We start from the raw sequence: 18,784 nt of genomic DNA on the forward strand, positions 1-18,784 counted from the left end.
CTGCTGTGCATTCGAAAACAATACGTCGGTAGACGCAATCTCATTCCATGCTGTGTACAGCTCACCAAAAAAAAAAAAAAATATGTGATGGGATGGATGGAACCTTTTTGCTGGGGGCCGATGATCCTTCCCAGACTGGGCCATCTGCCAGGTACATGGACGCAAAGTACGACTTTAGACCAAATACGTGACCCACTTTATTCTATCTTACCTGGACTACTGCACACCCCACACCAGCACCGGCCAACCACCGAAGCAATTGGATTTTTTGCCGTTTGATCCCGTTTATCAGCTCAGGGGTGTGCTACAGTGGAGGGAATCACATTTGTTTCCCCACGAGTATCAGATCTGGCCAACGCTGCTTGTCTGGATCCCGACTTTTTTTTTCTTCTGTTCTTCTTTGGGACTTTGAATCCATTTGCATTACATTTTGCCTGCTAAATCGAGAGGCATCTTATCTCGACTTGGAAATTAATTTGCGTACGGGTCGTTGTATGTACGTACATTCGGAATGAGGGCAAGCCCAGCCATCTCTCTCTGACCCTCTCAGGCATCCATCCCGCACATACCACTCACACAGACCTCCTCGACTATGCCTACAGTTCCGATTGCTCCCTCATAGTGTCGCGTCACCGATTTGCAAACAAACGGCGGCGGAGCCGCACAAAAATTTCTTACTCCGAGCGCCACCTCGCACGCGCTGCTGCTGTGTAGCCCTGGAAAGACAAAAGATTGCGCCAGCGTCCAACTGGATATACCCCTTGTTCGACCCGACCCGCCGATCTTTCTTTCTTGTGTTCCCAGTCACCGATTATCGAGACTGATTCGGCATACACGACACCCACTTATGCGCGACGTGCGATCACGATGCCCTGGCACCCTTTGCCCCGAATCGCCTTCGCCGTCGCGACCTACCCTTTTGCTGCTCAAAGTCCGGCCGACTTGCCACTCGAAATCGGCGATGACCTTTACATAATAGAAGAGACTCCCGATGGCGACTGGCTCAGGGGATACCTCGTTGCGCCTCCGAGTCTACTCGCAGGCCTCACTTCGGTAAAGGGTCAGACGCTGGAGGCGCGCGTATTCAGCGGAATATTCCCCCGGAGCTGCGTCGAGGTACGTGAATTGCTCGGCGAAACAGACGAAACAGACGAGAACGACAGCGACGATGGCGCGGTCGACCCTTCCGGCGAACTTGTACATATCGGTAGCGATTCTGGGAAGGGCGGTTTGACTCCTGTGGAGCCCAAGAAAAAAAGAGAAAAGTCCAGGATCCTGCAGGTTCCAATAGCCGCCTTTGATAAAATTGGCGGTGATGTCTCCAAGACCAGAAAGTCCACCGACGTGACGCCCAAACGCCTATCCGTTGCTCTGAAGCATGAGCCGGGCCAACCTCGACCACAGGCGCCCGTGCCGATGCTCAAGATTGGCGATGAGACACCGACCTCGACTTCAGAACCACTAATTGATGAGATAGCATCTTGCCTTCGGGAATGGCACTCGACAAATTTGCACGGGCTGCTGCTGGCGCGGCAATATCAGAAACTCGATCGGTTGTCCCAGCTAATATCGACACTCAACTTTTCAAGGCAGCAGTTTTTACATAATGTCCTCACCTCGTGGGAGTATAACAACTTGCGTGAAAAGACGGTCTGGGATCTCGTACGCGTCAACAAGTTATGCGGCGGCGAGGTTATAGTGCGAGACCCCCGGGAGCGTGGACGAGTTCTCACGGGCGACGACTCAGTCGTGGAGATCACCAAGCTGCAGTCTATCATGAGCCTGTTGGATGAAAGTCCACAGCCGCCCGTCGAAACCACTGCACTGCATCATCTGTTTATCGATATCAAGGGCTTTGCTGGTACATCATTCGAAGCCTCCAGGTTGTTGTTCTATCTCGCCAGAAAGGACGCAGGCACCGGGGATCTAGTACGCCTTTCTGAAAACTATTCGGTAGAAGTTCCCGCAGGCGGTGCCATTGGCGCCCTTACAATGTCTAGTCAACTCAAGGCGCTGTTCACAGATCTGTCAGCCACCGACATTGGCGAAGCCCCTTCGGCTGAATCGGAGCTGTTCTTGGTGGTCAAGGTACATGCACCGCAGGATATCCCCATGGGCAAGCCCGCTTCGCGGACTGGACCTGTCAACCACGCAATCCCTAGTTTTGGCAAGGAACACTCCAAGCCGCCCCTGTCGAGTGGGAACAAGTCCATGCGCAGGAGCCTCATGTGGGCAGGGAAGAGCACTAGGTCTGCTTTCTCTAGAAGCGGAGGCGGATCCAGGCTAGATCCTCTGACGGAACAGCGACCGGACGTCCAGAGCCAAGTCTCGATTGTTGGTGGAGCCGAAAGCCGAGATGGCCCCCCGGGGACTGCAAACTCCAAAGGGACCAGGTGGTCTCTCGATGGTGGTCCTTCGGAGCTGAGCGCTGATCGGACGATCGGCGTCGGCATTATGAAACTGAACGCGATAATGAAACAAGAGGATGAAGTCGAACATGTCATCAACATATTTACATCTACAACAGAGAAGCCTGGAGCTGAGAAGGGCGGGGCCATCGGTGACCCGGGTTCTCTTATTAATAATCTGATCGAGAACAAGACTACCCAGGTGGAAAAGTCGAGGGGTGCCGAGCGGTTGCAGCTTGTGCTGAGAGCCTTTAACCACCCAGATGCCGATAATCTCATCAAGTCTACCCCGACGTTGCTCTCGAGCGTCTGCAAGACCAACAAGCTCGGTTTTTCAGGTGCACCCACCAAACCAAGATCCGATATATACCTTACAATCAACACAGCAGGCCTTGCGAAACAGTACGGGCTGTCAAAATTCGGTGGTGGATCCACATCGCTGCCTAGCTCCGCGCATTTGACCAACCTCCAGCTCACACTCGAGGTACGCCGTGCCTCAGGTGAGCGAATCGAGAACAGCATATATCCCTCGTCGAACAGTGAAGGCTTGAGCTCGTGGAAGACTGTTGCCGTCGAGCGCGATGGGAGCTGGGATCAAACAGTTAGACTGCTCCTGGCACCGGAAGATGTGTTCACGTCTCATGTGGTCATGTTCCTTGCCGACATTCCAAACCCTCCTTTTGCAGTTGCGTACATGCCTCTTTGGGATCAAGAGGCTTTCATCGCCGATGGTGCGCACTCTCTGCTGCTTTACAAGGTAGACGAGTATACTGCCACGCCGAAATCCACCCAAGCACCTGGCACGAGGGGCGGTTACCTATCCTTGCCATGGAACGCAAGGACTGGCCAGGCTGACCTCAGCGGATCGCTGGCCTCGCTGCGTATTAACAGCTACCTGTGCAGCACTCGTTTTTCTCAAGACAGAGCACTGCTGGGTGTGCTCAAGTGGAAAGAGATGCCCAAGGAGGATTTGCCCGTCCTTTTGAAGCAGGTGATATTCGTGCCCGAGATCGAGATTGTCAAGCTACTCAACGATGTTCTTGACGCCTTGTTTGCCATCCTTACCGAGTATTCAGGAAACGAAGACCATGAGGATCTTGTTTTCACCGCCCTCGTTCGAGTCCTCGATATTGTACACGATAGGCGCTTCAACCTGGGTCCTCTGGTTGATCAATATGCGGAGACTAGGTTCAACTACCCTTCGGCCACAACTTGCCTTGTCAAATCGTTCACAAGATTACTCGACAGACCCAGCGACCCAGAGACCGCAAGAATGTTGAGGGCAACATTCAAAGTGGTCAGGCACATCCTCAAGTTCGTCACGTCTGCTCGTGATCAGCAAAAGGTTAAGGAGGCAAGCATCGGAATCACGGGCTCTACTCCAGGTTTTACACGTCAACTTCAGAGCATATTCAAGTCACTGGACGCAATGATGCGTCAAACAATTCCTATTCTTGTCGGCAGTCAGACACTGGCTGTGCAGTACTTCCACACTTGGCTACCTGAGCTTTCCGGCCTGCTGACGACCGAGGAGATTATGCATATTGCTATTGACTTTATGGATTCTTGTTCACTGGTCAAGGGTAAACTTGTCCTTTACAAGCTCGTTCTCATCATAAACTACTCCAAGCTCGATATATTCGCCCACCCAGACCAAAGATCCGTCCTGAGCGCAAACACCGTCAGGTGGATCGCACCGCACTGGGGTTACACAGATAACGTGTCAGATCAGTGGAAAGAACAGGTTCGCCTTTGCTGTTCCGTATTAGCCAGCCAGATCGACCACCTTGGCCCGGAGATACCAGATTACATCCCCAAGATAATGCAGTCGTACGCCGCCATACAGGAGGTCCCTCGCAAGCCAAAATCTCGCCTTTCGCTACTCTTCCCTACGCAGTATCCCTTCCCGAGCAGGCCTACGACGGAGCCCGCGGCGTTCGACGAGGCTCTCATCGAACTTTCCGCCGTTCTGTCTGCACTGTCGAACTCGCCAAGCGGGATGCAATTTGAAATGGGCGAGGAGGATCTTCACATTGTCCTTGAGAACACTCTCAACGTCCACATGAGCATTCTGAAAGGCGAAGCGTTTCCTCCAGACTGGCTGAGCGTGCACATCTTTCACCATAAATCAGCGATGCGAACTCTCGAGTATGTCGCTGGAATTCTTCTCGAGTCTTTCCTGCCCGACCCGGATGATGCCGAAAACTTTAGCACGGAGCTGTGGAAGATGTTCTTCACAACGTTGCTGCAGCTCGTCAGCAGTCCTTCGCTAGCATTGGAGACGTTCCCGGAGCAGAAACGGCGGGCGGTCTGGAAGATTGCGGGCGATGTCAGAGAGCACGGTGCTGAGCTGTTGCGCCGAACTTGGGAAGCCATTGGATGGGAGACGAGCTCAGAGGAGATGACAAGATATGGGCTATCCAAGCTGGGTGGTTACCAGGTGCAATACGTACCGACGCTCGTTGGGCCGATTGTCGAGCTTTGTCTAAGTGTCCACGAAGGTCTTCGCCGGATGGCTGTCGAGGTGCTACAAACTATGATCGTGAGCGAGTGGACTCTGAGCGAGGATTTGTCGGTGATCCAAGCCGAGATTATCGACTGCTTGGACGATTATCTCAAGTCTAAGCCGCTCACCGAGAGTATCCTGCAGAAGTTGTTTGTTAGCGAGCTGATGGCACGTTTCGAGCCGTTATCGCTTCTAGACGGCGACCCTTTGTACGCAGCACTTGGCGAGCTGATGGGTACTGTTGACGAATTACTCGAGTTACTGGTGGCAGTACACAGCGGCGATGGTTCCGGATCCGGCGAGGCTTCCCACCTCATCCACAGGTTGCGTCTCATGGAGTTCTTGAGGGATATGCAGAAGGAGGAGATATTCATCCGTTATGTCCACCAGCTGGCCCACCTACAGGCCGAAGCTCGAAACCAGGGCGAGGCTGGCTTGGCTCTTCGCTTGCATGCAGACCTATACGACTGGAACCCGACCAAGATGACGCCAGCCTTAATCGATCCAGCTTTCCCGGCGCAGACGCATTTCGAACGCAAGGAGCGGATATACTTTGAGATGATCAAACACTTCGAAGATGGTGCCGCCTGGTCTAGTGCTCTTGAGGCGTACAAGGAGTTGCAGCAGCAGTACGAGATCAACGTATTCGACTTTGCCAAGCTCGCAAGAACAGAGCGGGCGATTGCGACCATTTATGAGACCTTGGCCAAGAGCGACAAGCTAGTGCCAAAGTACTACAAGGTCGTCTTTCGTGGGCTCGGGTTCCCGGTTAGTGTCCGTGACAAGGAATTCGTTTACGAGGGCTCGCCGAGCGAGAGGGCATCGGCATTCACGGACCGCATTCAGGAACAGTATCCTTCTGCTCAGATCGTCACCAACGAAAACGTCGACGACGTCGAAGGCCAATTCCTTGTCATCTCGGCCATCAGCCCCGATCGTGACCTGACACACCTCGTGTTCCAAAGGTCGCGTGTACCGCAGCCGATTCGCGAGTATCTTGTGTCTCCTCACCCGCAAAAGTTTGCTGTCACTTCCAAGCGCAGCACGACCGGTCCTCCTGCGGAGCACTATGCCGAGAAGACCATTTATGTCACTGCCGACGTATTCCCAACTATACTGCGTCGAAGCGAGATTGTCGACAGCTACAATATTAGTCTCGACGCCAAGCAAACTGCCCTCGAGCGCATAGTGCGGAAAACACAAGAGATGTCTGGCGTTGAGAAGAGGGTGCTTCAAGGAGAGGGCGGCAAGGAGTTGGTCCAGCTACTTGTCGATGCAGTCAGCATATCAGTTAATCCGAACTCGGAGAACAGTGTTGCATGCTACCGGCAGCTGATAACTTCGGCGAAGCCGCCACGCAAAGACGCCCAGGGCCAGGGGAATGACGATGATTCCGATGCCGATGAATCTGATGACGATAGTGACGACGATGTGGTCCTAGACCCCAAGGACAATGCTATCAAGATGGCGCTGATCGATCATGCCATCATGTTGAAGCGTGTGCTCTCCAACATGGCCAAGAGCTCTAATGAGATCCTTTCTCGCCATCATGTGGATCTGCAACGATGTAAGCCCTTCAGTCCGATTTGATATGCCATTCTCATCTAGATACTGACCTGGTGTTGCGTTGTAGACTTTGAGAGCACCTTCGCATCCGAGATAGCAACGTTCGCGCCGCCACAGCCGCAGCAAGAAGCATCGAGCTCTGTCCTATCGCCGACATGGTCGCGAACTTCTGCCGCAGATCATGCATCTTCACCTGTTGGACGACAGCAGGGCTTGATGTCGCCCTTCATGACGAACGGCAGTATTATGGCGCATCCAGATGAATCTGTAGTGACTGTAAGGCCTGTGTCTCTACGACAGGGCAAAGGCGCGCGGTTAAGCTTTCTGGGTGGGCGCAAGAAGGAAACTCCGCCCACACCTACGTCGCCTCTATCACAGCACCAGGCTACTTGGCAGTCACCGCTTCCGCCTTTGAACACCAATAATGAGCCGCTGAAGACACCCCGACAGCAACTGAAATCTCCGACACAAAAAGACCACGATGTGAACGGAGATTTGAGCCGTGTCAGTAGCCGTGATACCACCACTGCCAACAAGCGGCGCAGTATTTTCAGGCCGCTCTCTGTCTTGGAAAAGCAGGATTTCTCGCTCATGACATCGACAGCCACCGTGACGACCAACGAAAATGGACCCGACGCTAAAGACGCCGGAGAATGGTTCACCGATTATTCGGCAACGATGGGGTCCGGAGTCGGGCAGACGGGCAGATACAATAATGAAGCCCCTGCTGGGCGCAGAAGCACCGACGTTAGACCGGCCGCTGAATCGCTCCCCGCAGATAAGTTCGTCTCGGGAGGAGCTGCGGGTGGACCTGCTGCTAAGCTCGGCAGTGTACGCAAGAGGCTGAGCATCTTGAAAATCGGACGAAAGGGCAGTAAGAGCAGTACGGCCATGGGAAGCGTCGATGAGGAATGAAAGCGTCCACCAAGTCGTTGAAACTCTTCTGCCAGGATCTCTCCGTGCTCCTTCAGTTTTCATTTTTCTTTCTATTTTTGCACCTTGCCCCTTTGGGATATATATACCGACCGGCATTTGCTGTGCGTGGTGCGTACGCCATATATCATGTCTCCTTTCGTCTGCTCTGGCTGATTCCCCTAGGTATGAGCTCTGGATGTACCATTGATTCCCTGCCATAGATTTGTGTGCTGGCTTTGTACGAGTTCAATCTTTGTATTCTCTTTTTCTTTTCTTTTCTTGTTGCACTTTGCAAAGTTCTATTTCTTGCACACAAGTCTTTGTCATATACCATTTTAGTGTCTTTTTCTTCTCCGACCTTGTGTTCAATCACATAAAAAATGCACCTTGGGACATCTCCAACTGGACATACCCCCTTGTCTTTGCGAGCGAGCGAGTATTTACTTATGACCCCACGTCGTACTTTTCCTACTTTTTTCTACTGCGCTAGTTCTAGACCTTATTCTAAATAAGTAGTGCTCGGGTTGCCGGCAGGATACTCGTCTGGTTGTCAATTTCGGCAACGTTAAATACTTGGACGCGATCGACAATTTTACTGGGTATAAAAAACACATTTTGTAACAACACCCTAGCTCTTTTTTTCTTTTTTCTTATGAAATTTACCAAAAAGAAAAGAAAAGAAAAATAAATGCTTTTCTTTTTCAAAGCATGTTTCTGTTGCTTTTTTTGAGCAGACCTTTCTTTGAACGGTGAGTGGATGCCGAAAGCGGGAGATGTGCCTCCTTGGTTTCCCGATTCGACAACTATACAACGGCCCGTCAGCCGCCGGAGCTTGCTGTTTGCGTCACGTCGCAGCAAAAACAACACAAGTTGGGAAGATGCAGCACATGTTCCCACCAATACAAGGTGCTTGGCCCAATGTGCTTGGGGAGATTTTGTGTACACCACTAAATTTCAACAGCAATATATATAACCCAGGAGACAGGGGCTGGCCCTGCTGGGCAGACCAGGTGAGCCACAGAACCTCCTCGCAACCGTGATTGACTGATCCATGGTTTCGCTCCGATTGTACTGAGCTTTCCGGATCAGGCAGGCCATAAATCACGATCGGTTGGCTCTTCGCCCTCAAAGGGGTTGGGTCTTTCCGGGGAAGCGGTCCTTGCTATGTCTTAGTGCTCGGACGAGACCTCCGCGAGTTAGTCCTTGGTGACCTTGGTATCCGTCGGCGATAGTGCAGAGAAATAAACTAGGGGCTCGGCCTTGGTTTTGAAGGTCTAGATGCGGTAAAGAAAAGAAGAAAAAAAAAAACAGGTCACGGTGTATCGCGGGTGTCGGTGCTGCTCAATGCGTGCCATATAAGAACTGCCATAACTGCCCAGGGCGGTTGGCATGCTTATACTTTGTTGCTCTTTTTTTTCCCTCACAAATCACCTTTGGAAAACAGCGCGTAGTGTTTCTCATCATGAAGTCATACGTTTTCTCACTTCTGGCAGCCTTGGCCGCAAGAGAGGTGCTGGGCCATGCCACTTTCCAGCAGCTTTGGGTTGATGGAGTTGACATGATAAGTTTCCCTCTTTCTTTTTGATTTACTTTCTGAACTATTTTGAGCCCCCTTCCATCTCAGACGTGATGATCGGAGAGGAATGAGAAGGGGGATAGAAACGAAAACAAAACAAAAAAGTCTAACATAACACTCTCGCAATCCACGGATCGCAATGCGCGCGCCTCCCGCTGTCCAACTCGCCCGTGACAAACGTCGCGTCCAACGACATTCGGTGCAACGCCAACTCGGGACCCGTTAGCCGCAAGTGCGCCGTCAACGCCGGCTCGACGGTGACGGTCGAGATGCACCAGCAGAACGGCGACCGGTCGTGCAGCAACGAGGCCATCGGCGGAGCCCACTACGGCCCCGTGGCCGTCTACCTGAGCAAGGTCGACAACGCTGCCACCAATGACGGCTCCGGCGGGTGGTTCAAGATCTTTCAGGACTCGTGGGCCAAGAAGTCCGGCAGCGGGTCTGGTGATGACGACTACTGGGGAACCAAGGACCTCAACACGTAAGCGCTTTCTCCCTCCCTCCCTCCCTCTTTTCTCATCAGACCCTCGGTTTCGTCTGAAAAAAAAAGCCTTGAGCGTATCCAAAAGCACCATTTCATCACAAAATAATAAAAAAAATCATCTAACACTCCATCACAACAGCTGCTGCGGCAAGATGAACGTCAAGATCCCGTCCGACATCGCCCCGGGAGACTACCTGCTCCGCGCCGAGGCGCTCGCCCTCCACGCCGCCGGATCGTCCGGTGGTGGCCAGTTCTACATTACGTGCTACCAAATCACCGTCGCGGGCTCCGGGTCCGCCAGCCCCGCGACGGTGAGCTTCCCCGGCGCGTTTGCCCAGAACAACCCGGGTATCCTGGTCAACATCCACACGTCCATGTCGAGCTACAGCATGCCCGGCCCGGCCGTGTACAGCGGCGGCACCACCAAGGCGGCCGGCAGCGCCTGCACGGGTTGCGAGAGCACCTGCAAGGTCGGCAGCAGCCCCGTCGGCACCGCGCCCAGCACTCCGCAGCCGTCGTCCCCGTCGGGTGGCGGTGGTGGCGGCAGCGGCGGCGGCGGCGGCGGTGATAGCGGGTGTACGGTTGCCAAGTACCAGCAGTGTGGCGGTCAGGGTTACACTGGCTGCACCACCTGTGCTGTAAGTGAAACAACAAGACTTCTCATTACGTGGTATATTCGTTCAAACCTAGCTGACCAACTTGTTGCCCTTGATTATAGTCCGGTTCGACCTGCAAGGAAGTTTCGCCTCCTTTCTACTCGCAATGCAGCTAAGCTTATAGAGACGCAAGTGATTCTGGTAATGACTAGAGGCTAGAGTAGGTAATACTAAGAGCATGTTTACCTTATTCTAGACTAGTCGATATACATGCTCGCAGGGGGACCTAGATAGCTAGGCTTCATCCCGTCAAAATCAATGACAATCTTTTCTAGCACCAAATTGCTGTGTCCCAACCAGAGGCGTATGGTATGTTCCCCAGGGCCGAGCCTAGCAGCGCTGATGGTGTACTTGCGCAGCCAGACGCAGTCCTTAACGGCATGAATCCAGCCGTCGGGGAATGCACTTCCTATCGGGCCTCTTTGGCCATGTATCGAAAGTAATGTATGAGTATAAGGTGGACCATCGTCAACCTGAACTTTGAAGCTCATGGGGCTCGTGGGATCAATATTGAGTGTCATGTTGAACCACAAAACCAAGGCTGCTACGTTCATGTCTGCCGCGACCATATCTGTGAAGACATACGTCTTGTACTCCAAAGATTGCCCAAGCATCGAATCAGCGTTGAGAGCGTCAAGATTGGCTACTGAGCCTTCCAGACCTCTTCCCATCTCGGGAAGCACTTGGTAGCCGGCCGGTAAAGGACCATGGACACGTGGTGCGGGTATGGAAATAACGCCATCAGCCTCAACAAACCCAGCGGAAAAGGATGATGGCAGACGCCGACCGTCAACAGGCAGGTGCACCTGCTCAAAGTCGCCTTCTTCTGAGCGGATATCGATGAGTATCTCGGACATGAAGTCATCTGGAACCTGGTCCCAATCAATGGATATCTCGACATGAGCATCTTCATCCGGATCCTCCGACTTGGGATTCAATGTACCATTTTTCTGGGACAGTGTGATCCACGAGTAAGGCGAGCTTGCCTGCCAATGAATGACTTGGGTGCCTCGCGTGAAGATGTCGAACCATCGGCTGGCAGGCCCATAACGGCTCATGGGCGAAAGCGTAAGGCCCGGTACTAGATCCCTCCGGCTCGGGTGTGTACGCTCCGACTCTTCATTGATCCTTCCTGGCCTCACGCCTTCATGCCCCTCCACCGCGACTCCCATCTGCCCGACAATTGCATTCGAGTTTTGTCTGGTTTGGACGTAGCAGAGTCCCGATATCATATCGCGGGAGGGGGCATGCCATGTATCTCCATATCCCATGTGAGCTTGACACATGATGTGGTTCCATTTCCCTTGTAGAAGCTTGTGGTGAAACTCTTCCGAGAGATCAAAGTCGGCGTCAAAAAGCTCAAGAACTCTGCGAGCGACCGAGTTTGTTGTGTTGCGTCTTTGTCTTGCAAACATCTGATTACGCGCCAACGTGATCTGCAGCTGAACAAAGATGTAGGAAGCTTTAGCCGGGTGAAGAACCAGCTCGAAGACTGCGGGTTTCTCTGCTTCGCTGCATTGGGCGTATATGTTCTCAGCGTCGGTGAGAAGGTCCTTCCAGCGCTCGGCGACTTTGGTTGCTTCGTTGTAATGGAGCAAGGAAAAGGTTGAGGCCTCAATGTGCTCGTGTCTGCGCAAGCTGGCGAGTCGGTCGTATGCCTGCCAGTTTGCGGCAATATTGTGTGAAAGGAGAGAATCGCTGAAATAAGACTCAGCGGTGCTTTTGTAAAACGCCGTCTGGAAGTTGTCGTGCTTCACTGAGTTGATGTCCCAAGCAAGCTTCATGGCAAAAGTCAGGGGCACCTCGATCGGCTTGATGTCGCCAACGTTAAAGACCCAGATTCTATTTGCTTTTCTCCTATGGGCCTCCCTTAGTTGGTGCCAGGTCTTGCCCTGAGTCGGGATGTTTGTTAGTGAAGCCACTCTTTTGATTATGAGACCGGTGGTGGCGGCGGCGCAGATCTTGGCTTACCAACGAATTGCTGTTGATCCACTTGTAGCTTCTGGGCACCCCGACGTACTCGAAGTGATAGTATATCTGAGCCGCACACACTCATTAGCCTCTAGAAATAATTATTGTGAGAAGCAAGCCATCAGCCTTACACCTGCGCCGCCGCTTCTTTCGATCTCATTCCCAGTTGGCAGTCTTCTGATTGTTCCAAAGTTGTCATCGGCAAAGAGCAGTGTCACATCTTCTGGCACCTCAAGACGGCCGCTATCGTATTGATCTTGGACTTCCTTGTAGAGAGCAAGTAGCTCTGTAGTAGCAAGATGTGAAAAGTCAGCAGCAGCTAAAGATGAGACCGCCCCGACAGTAGAACGACCTTTCATAAACTGTCACTTACGTGGCACGGCATCTTCTTGCCCATATACATCCTTGAAGATTTCTCTTTGCGTCTTGAGTACGTCACGCACAACAGCAGCCGGGTCATCTGCATTCATTCCCTTGTCATATTCTCCGCGCATTCCCAGGGTGAAATAAGATTCGAGTCCTTTGGCCCTGCTAGCTCCCTCCCTGAAGAAGTCGGTAATCTTCTCATGATTTGTCACCCAGTTCCAGCTGCCGTCAGGGTTATCAGCGAACCACTCGCTGGTGGCTCTTTGCATCGGCTCGTGATGTGAGGTAGAAACTGTTATGCCGTACTCGTCTGCAATCCGGGCGTTCTCTGCATCATCTGTAAAGAATATGGCTCCCGGGTTTGGATATCCAGGCCACATTGCCGGCCACATGAAATTTGCCTGTAATTTTGGTTAGTCTGGTTAAAATAGCCTGCAACCAGGACAATTGCAGTCCCTTGACATACCTTGAGACGTAGCAACAGTTCGTAGACTTTCTTGTAAAATTCCGGACCATAGCTACCAAAGTTTTCAAGAACCCAGCCTGTGAGGGCAGGTGCCTCGTCATTGATAAAGATTCCCCGATACTTGACGCTTGGCTCTCCTTGGTAAGTGATGACAGGTAGAGCATGGATAGAAGTACGGTGCTTGGGTGACACATCAGCCCAGTAGTACCATCTGTTGATGAATCACCTATTATTCAAATGTACTTTCACCGTGATTTTCTTGTGCAGGCAACCAGTCGTCGATGTTCACTCACGGTGATACCCCGATCTGTTCCGATAGCGTATATGTTCCAAAAATGGCACCTCTTTTGTCACTCCCGGCAATGACCAAAGATCTTTTGCACCATGAGAACGGCTGCTCAAGGACAGCAGTCGTAAAGGCCTCCCACTTTCCAAGAACTCGCCCAGTATCTAGAGAAGCGAGCTCATTTCCTTTCAGGTATTGCAGCAAGGGGCTTCTCTGCAAACTACCAATAACGATGCCATTTTCCACCTTTTCAATGTCGGCAGAGTCTGCTCTTCCTTCAATCAGGACAACCGGTCGCGAGGCGTCGCCGGTCACGCGGGCGAAATCCTGGGCAAGGTTTCTGGCGGCGATGTGCACGCCTGGGAAGTCGTCGGCGTGGATGAAGATGGTGGCCTGGGTGAGGTCCACCAGTCCTGCACCTCCATCGCCCGCAAACGTTACCAAGTCGTTACTGGTCATGACTGCTCTGCGAGGGCTCTTTTTTCCGAACTAGATCTAGCATATCTTAGTGGTGGGTGTGCCGTCCTGTGCTTCTTTAGGGTGATGATTTTGCAGTCCTCTGGTCACGGTTGAAGGCGGCTCCGCGAGTCGGACCCAATAACAAAAGACCGGGCTAGGCATCGGGGATGACCCGATGGGCCGCTGTTAATGTAATGCCCCATCAACCCTATTCAGGTAGAAGTAGAATAGGCGCCGAGGGCAATCTCATTCAAATGGTGGTGTATGTAGCCGCTTGATTTCGAGGTACATCCTGTCCAAAGTTGTAATAGTGTACCAATAGTAGGAGCGGTTCCACTGAGCCAAGCGATTTAGCAAGGTTCACTGACCAGGGGAACCACTATACTTCGTAATGTCCCCGTATGTTTGGTGCCCACCCCCACCATCTCACACTGCGGGCCATCTCCACCAGCTAAACATTGACCCCACGCTGGAGCTCCCAGTGGTCAGCGCGCTTTCGTTCTTCACCACTCTCTCTTGTCTGCGTCCAGCTTTTTTCACATCCAACCCCTCTGTGACCGAGTCAAAAATGATGTCGGCAAATGCTGGAAGACCGAGGTCTTGCTTTGATGTGCAATTCCACTAATTATTCAACAGTTGAATACCAGATGGGTTCATGCCAGTCGCCCATCTGGATCCGATCCTGTTTAGGTAACGAAACAGAAGTTGACCCGCTATCAGGACCCCCCCAGGTTTTCCCCAAATTCTCAAATCCACCTTGACATTAACCCCGCGAGTACGTGCGGGGTGAGCCATCTTCCAGAGCCTATCTACTGGGGTTGTCCATGTGGTAAAGGGATACTTTCCTGGGACACGAGCGGGAACGAAAACCCATCTTTTCGGCAGCATCAATAACAAATTATAACCTCCTGATCAGTCATAGACCCACGGAGTTGGCTCATGGTTTCCGCTTACACCGACTTTCCGATGGGTCCAAGATTGGTGGTGGATGCTACAAAGTCCAAGTCCAAAGGGGTCAACAATAACGGCCCCAGAGTCCAGAGATGGATTCCCTGGTTTGCGGGGGCTGCGGGGGAGATTACGAAAAAAAGGGGCAATACATACAAGTCGGCCGGATAGTCCCCCGAGGCAGGGAATAACATGTGCTCAGATACTGGCCCCGATGTGAACTCCCCGGGCCCGGAGGACAAGATCCTACAAGCGTGATTTTCCAATCGGTTAAAATATAACAAATTAATCTTGTCACTCCAACAGCCCTTGCCAGTCTCAGACTTTGTATATCGACACACTGATCGTATATCCTTCTCGTGATATTGAACAGTGCCCTTGTCAATACTCATAAAATGTGTACTGACGACCATGGTGGTGGTCACGGCGATGGCGCCTCCGTCAGCCGGACGTACCCCCTACGCGCCGACGTACCGGTAGGAAAACGCATCAATCATCTCTATCAGAAGCGGCTCCCGAACTTTTCTGGACCAGGCCAATGGGAAAAGTTCAATCTGCTTGCGTAAGTAATAATGTCTTGACGCAACGAAAAGAAAAGAAGACGAATACTCATACCCTCATTGAAAACACAGCATGCTGTATGATCAGAAGGTCTCAGAGCCGCCACACCTCAGTCTATCCGTCTGGAGCGCGCCGGGACTGACGCGCCCAACTTTTGCCGAGGCGACCAGCCCATCAAACGAGTTCCGCCCGACTCAGGTGGGGGAGTCGTTCGGGCCATCTTGGTCTACTCACTGGTTCAAGGTGGACATAACCCTGCCGGCTGAGATGCAGACTGCCGAGCACGTTGAACTGCACTGGGACTGCAACAATGAGGGTACCGTGTGGACGGCTGATGGTAAGCCCCTCCAAGGTCTCACGGGCCGCAAAGAGAGGGTGGAGTGGATCATTCCAGACTCGTTCCGGGATGGGGCTCAGCATACGATCTACATCGAGATGGCGTGCAATGGCATGTTTGGAAATGGTCCAGGTGCCCCGATCTTCAAGAACAACCCAGGAGGAGACTCGATTCAGCCCCCAGACCCCGACAAGAAGTTTGCATTGGCAACCTCGGAACTCGTGTCTGTCTTTCTAGAGGCTCGCCGGCTGCTGTTCGACTACTCAATTATATCCGACGCTGCCATGGAATTCCCAGAAAACTCTTGGGAGCAGCGTGAGGCCCTGACGGTAGCCAGCCAGATCATTGACACTTTCAAGCTGGGAGACAAGAGTTCCATCACCGCGGCGCGCAAGGTTGCTGCAGGATACTTGGGGCCAAACGTCGATTCGGAAGCTGTATACGCGGATTCCAGCAGAAGTCCAGACGTCTTCGCGGTTGGGCACTGTCACATTGATACATGCTGGCTGTGGCCCTGGGAGGAGACGAAGCGCAAGGTTGCCAGGTCCTGGTCCAACCAGTGCGATCTGATGGATCGTTACCCGGAGCTGAATTTTGCATGCTCCCAGGCGCAACAGGTAAGTCTCTTGCAGCATGAACCTTGAGTTGTGTCGATCACGGTTGACTGGCGGCTGATTTCGTCTCGATGCAGTTTGCTTGGCTCAAAGAGATGTACCCCTATGTATTTGAGAGGGTCAAAGCCAAGGTAGCTTCTGGCCAGTTCCACCCGATTGGTGGCAGCTGGGTTGAGCATGACACCAACATGCCCAGCGGCGAGTCTCTGGTTAGACAATTCCTTTACGGTCAGCGGTTCTTCGAAAGCAATTTTGGTGCCAGGTCAACCACAAGCTTTCTGCCTGATACCTTTGGACAAAGTCCTCAGATACCACAACTGTGTAGGCAGGCCGGAATGGATCGATTTGTTACCCAAAAGCTTTGCTTCAACAGCGTCAACGATTTCCCACACACTACATTTAATTGGTAAGCTCACACTGCAAAGCATCTCAACCAAAACTAGCCATAAACACAAATTAATCAACTCTGTCTGGAATCAAAAGGGTCTCGCTTGACGGCAGCCAGGTGCTGTGCCACATGCCGCCGGCAAAGACTTACTGCGCCAACGGAACACTTGCAGAGATAAAGCGCAGCGTGGTAGAGCACAGGACATTGGACAAGGACCGAACTTCTCTTATCTTGGTAAGCATATATGCAAGAACATACAGAGTAGCCAAACCCTATGGCTGACGGATTCGAATTCTAGTTTGGCAAAGGAGATGGTGGTGGTGGTCCCACCTGGGAGCAGATTGAACGACTTCGTAGACTCAGGGGCCTCTCGGACACTACCGGCATGCTCCCAAGAGTGCATCTTGGAAAGACTGTTGACCAGTTCTTTGACCAACTTATGCCAAAAGCACACACGTTGCCCACTTGGCATGGAGACCTCTACTTTGAGCTCCACAGGGGTGTTTACACGACCCAGGCAAATACAAAGCTCAAAAACCGGCAGGCAGAGTTCTTGCTCAGGGATATCGAGCTTTTGGCAACCCTAGCGTCGATCGAGAACCCCGAAAGCTACAAATACCCGACAAAGGAGCTGAAAGAGATGTGGGAGGGTGTGCTGCTGTGTCAGTTCCACGACTGCCTCCCTGGTACGGCGATTAAAATGTGCTACGACGACTCGGACAAGGTGTATGCCAAGGCCTTCAAGAGCGCAGCCGGGCTTTTGCAAAATCTCCACACGACTATTGGCTTGTCCCAGGAGTCTGAAAACAGCCGCCTTGCCATAAACACACTGCCGTGGCCTCGCGCTGAGCTCGTCAAGACCAAGGATGGGAAAGATGTTATTGCGCGTGGTAGCGGCATGCTTCTTTCCACCCAGGACTTTGAGGAGTCTGAAAACCAAAATGCTGTGACGGTCAAGGAATCTTCTTCGGGCGTGTTCGTGCTAGAGAACGAAGCCTTCACAGTCACCGTGGATAAGGGGTGTCTCACTTCGCTCTACGACAACAGGGCCAAGCGGGAGGTCCTGGCAGGCAAAGCAAACCAGTATGCAATTTACGACGACAAACCGGTGTACTGGCAAGCTTGGGATGTCGAGGTGTTCCATCTGGAGACACGACAGGAGCTGCCTGGGAGCAGCACGGCGACAACAACTATCGTCGAAGATGGCCCTCACCGTGTCAGTGTCGCAACCGAGATGAAGATCAGCGAAGTGAGCTCCATCAAGACGACAATCTCGCTGTCAGCATCTCTCCCTGACGAAGGTTATCTCCCGTACATCGAATTCTCTGCCGAGGTCGACTGGCATGAGAACATGAAGTTCCTCAAGGTTGAGTTCCCTGTGGATATTCGACATCACGAAGCGTCGTACGACACCCAGTATGGCGTTATCCGCAGGCCGACACACTACAATACCTCGTAAGTTAAGCCCCAGTTCTAAAACATAGCCTCTTTGCTAATATGTCTCCCTTTCTTTCTAGCTGGGACATGGCCAAATTCGAAGTGTGCTCGCACAAGTATGCCGACCTGTCGGAGCACGGCTACGGCGTTTCCATCCTCAACGACAGCAAGTACGGCTTCTCGACAGCCGGAAACGTGATGCGTCTTTCGCTCCTCCGGTCACCCAAAGCCCCCGACGACACGGCCGACATGGGCAAGCACGCAATCTGCTGGGCCATCATGCCGCACGTCGGCCCTCTCGGACCGGATACCGTCCGGGCGTCGTTAAACTTCAACAACCCTCTACGCCTCGTCGGAGCCGACGACTCGGTGCTCTCCAAGCTCTCTGCCCAGCAGCCGCTGAGCCTGACCGGCGACAAGAACCTCGTGCTGGACGCCGTGAAGCGGGGCGAGGACGACGCCGATGTCAGTCGCGGCGACCTGCCGGCGCGACCCCATGGTCAGAAGTCGGTGATTGTTCGGGTTTTTGACAGCCTGGGAGGACGCGGCGTCGGGACGGTGCGCTCGCTTTGGAACCTGGCCAAGGTTGTCAAGACCAACATATTGGAGGACGACGGGGATGAGGTTCCATTGACCGAGGATGGCCACGGTTTCGAGGTCGACATTGGGCCGTTCCAGGTGCAAACGTACAGGCTGGTCTTGGCTTGAGGATAGATTCCGGAAAGCAACAAAGCGGGCTTGGCTTGGCTTTTGGACGGTGGTGCGTCATTGCGCAGGGAGCTTGCAGGGTCTTCTGGCATCAGAGGCGCCAAGACCAAGAGCATGGATCCGCAATCCATA

The 18,784-nt window shown here is 52.8% G+C and overlaps 5 protein-coding genes across 5 annotated transcripts; 3 read left to right on the forward strand and 2 right to left on the reverse strand.

Annotated features, from left to right (window-relative positions):
* Window positions 1–867: 867 nt before the first annotated feature.
* On the forward strand, window positions 868–8,018 carry PgNI_00791 (uncharacterized protein; the record flags this gene model as incomplete). The annotated part of the gene is made up of 2 exons (XM_031120868.1): window positions 868–6,481; window positions 6,548–8,018. The coding sequence occupies 2 exons, from the start codon at window positions 868–870 to the stop codon at window positions 7,393–7,395; spliced, it is 6,462 nt and encodes a 2,153-aa protein (XP_030986696.1). The 3' UTR covers window positions 7,396–8,018.
* Window positions 8,019–8,627: 609 nt separating this feature from the next.
* PgNI_00792 (uncharacterized protein) lies at window positions 8,628–10,227 on the forward strand (the record flags this gene model as incomplete). Its single annotated transcript, XM_031120869.1, has 4 exons — window positions 8,628–8,956; window positions 9,103–9,452; window positions 9,595–10,093; window positions 10,174–10,227. The coding sequence occupies exons 1-4, from the start codon at window positions 8,858–8,860 to the stop codon at window positions 10,225–10,227; spliced, it is 1,002 nt and encodes a 333-aa protein (XP_030986695.1). The 5' UTR covers window positions 8,628–8,857.
* An 81-nt stretch (window positions 10,228–10,308) lies between these two features.
* PgNI_00793 (uncharacterized protein) lies at window positions 10,309–13,659 on the reverse strand (the record flags this gene model as incomplete). Its single annotated transcript, XM_031120870.1, has 6 exons — window positions 10,309–12,003; window positions 12,083–12,148; window positions 12,214–12,368; window positions 12,456–12,849; window positions 12,915–13,125; window positions 13,208–13,659. The coding sequence occupies 6 exons, from the start codon at window positions 13,657–13,659 to the stop codon at window positions 10,309–10,311; spliced, it is 2,973 nt and encodes a 990-aa protein (XP_030985943.1).
* A 246-nt stretch (window positions 13,660–13,905) lies between these two features.
* PgNI_00794 (uncharacterized protein) lies at window positions 13,906–14,084 on the reverse strand (the record flags this gene model as incomplete). The annotated part of the gene is made up of 2 exons (XM_031120871.1): window positions 13,906–13,975; window positions 14,014–14,084. The coding sequence occupies 2 exons, from the start codon at window positions 14,082–14,084 to the stop codon at window positions 13,906–13,908; spliced, it is 141 nt and encodes a 46-aa protein (XP_030985942.1).
* An 857-nt stretch (window positions 14,085–14,941) lies between these two features.
* PgNI_00795 (uncharacterized protein) lies at window positions 14,942–18,652 on the forward strand (the record flags this gene model as incomplete). The annotated part of the gene is made up of 6 exons (XM_031120872.1): window positions 14,942–15,169; window positions 15,240–16,122; window positions 16,197–16,525; window positions 16,603–16,741; window positions 16,806–17,962; window positions 18,025–18,652. The coding sequence occupies exons 1-6, from the start codon at window positions 15,003–15,005 to the stop codon at window positions 18,650–18,652; spliced, it is 3,303 nt and encodes a 1,100-aa protein (XP_030986692.1). The 5' UTR covers window positions 14,942–15,002.
* Between the last annotated feature and the right edge of the window lie 132 nt (window positions 18,653–18,784).

Source organism: Pyricularia grisea (assembly GCF_004355905.1).
Source record: "Pyricularia grisea strain NI907 chromosome Unknown Pyricularia_grisea_NI907_Scaffold_1, whole genome shotgun sequence".
NCBI classification, from domain to species: domain Eukaryota; kingdom Fungi; phylum Ascomycota; class Sordariomycetes; order Magnaporthales; family Pyriculariaceae; genus Pyricularia; species Pyricularia grisea.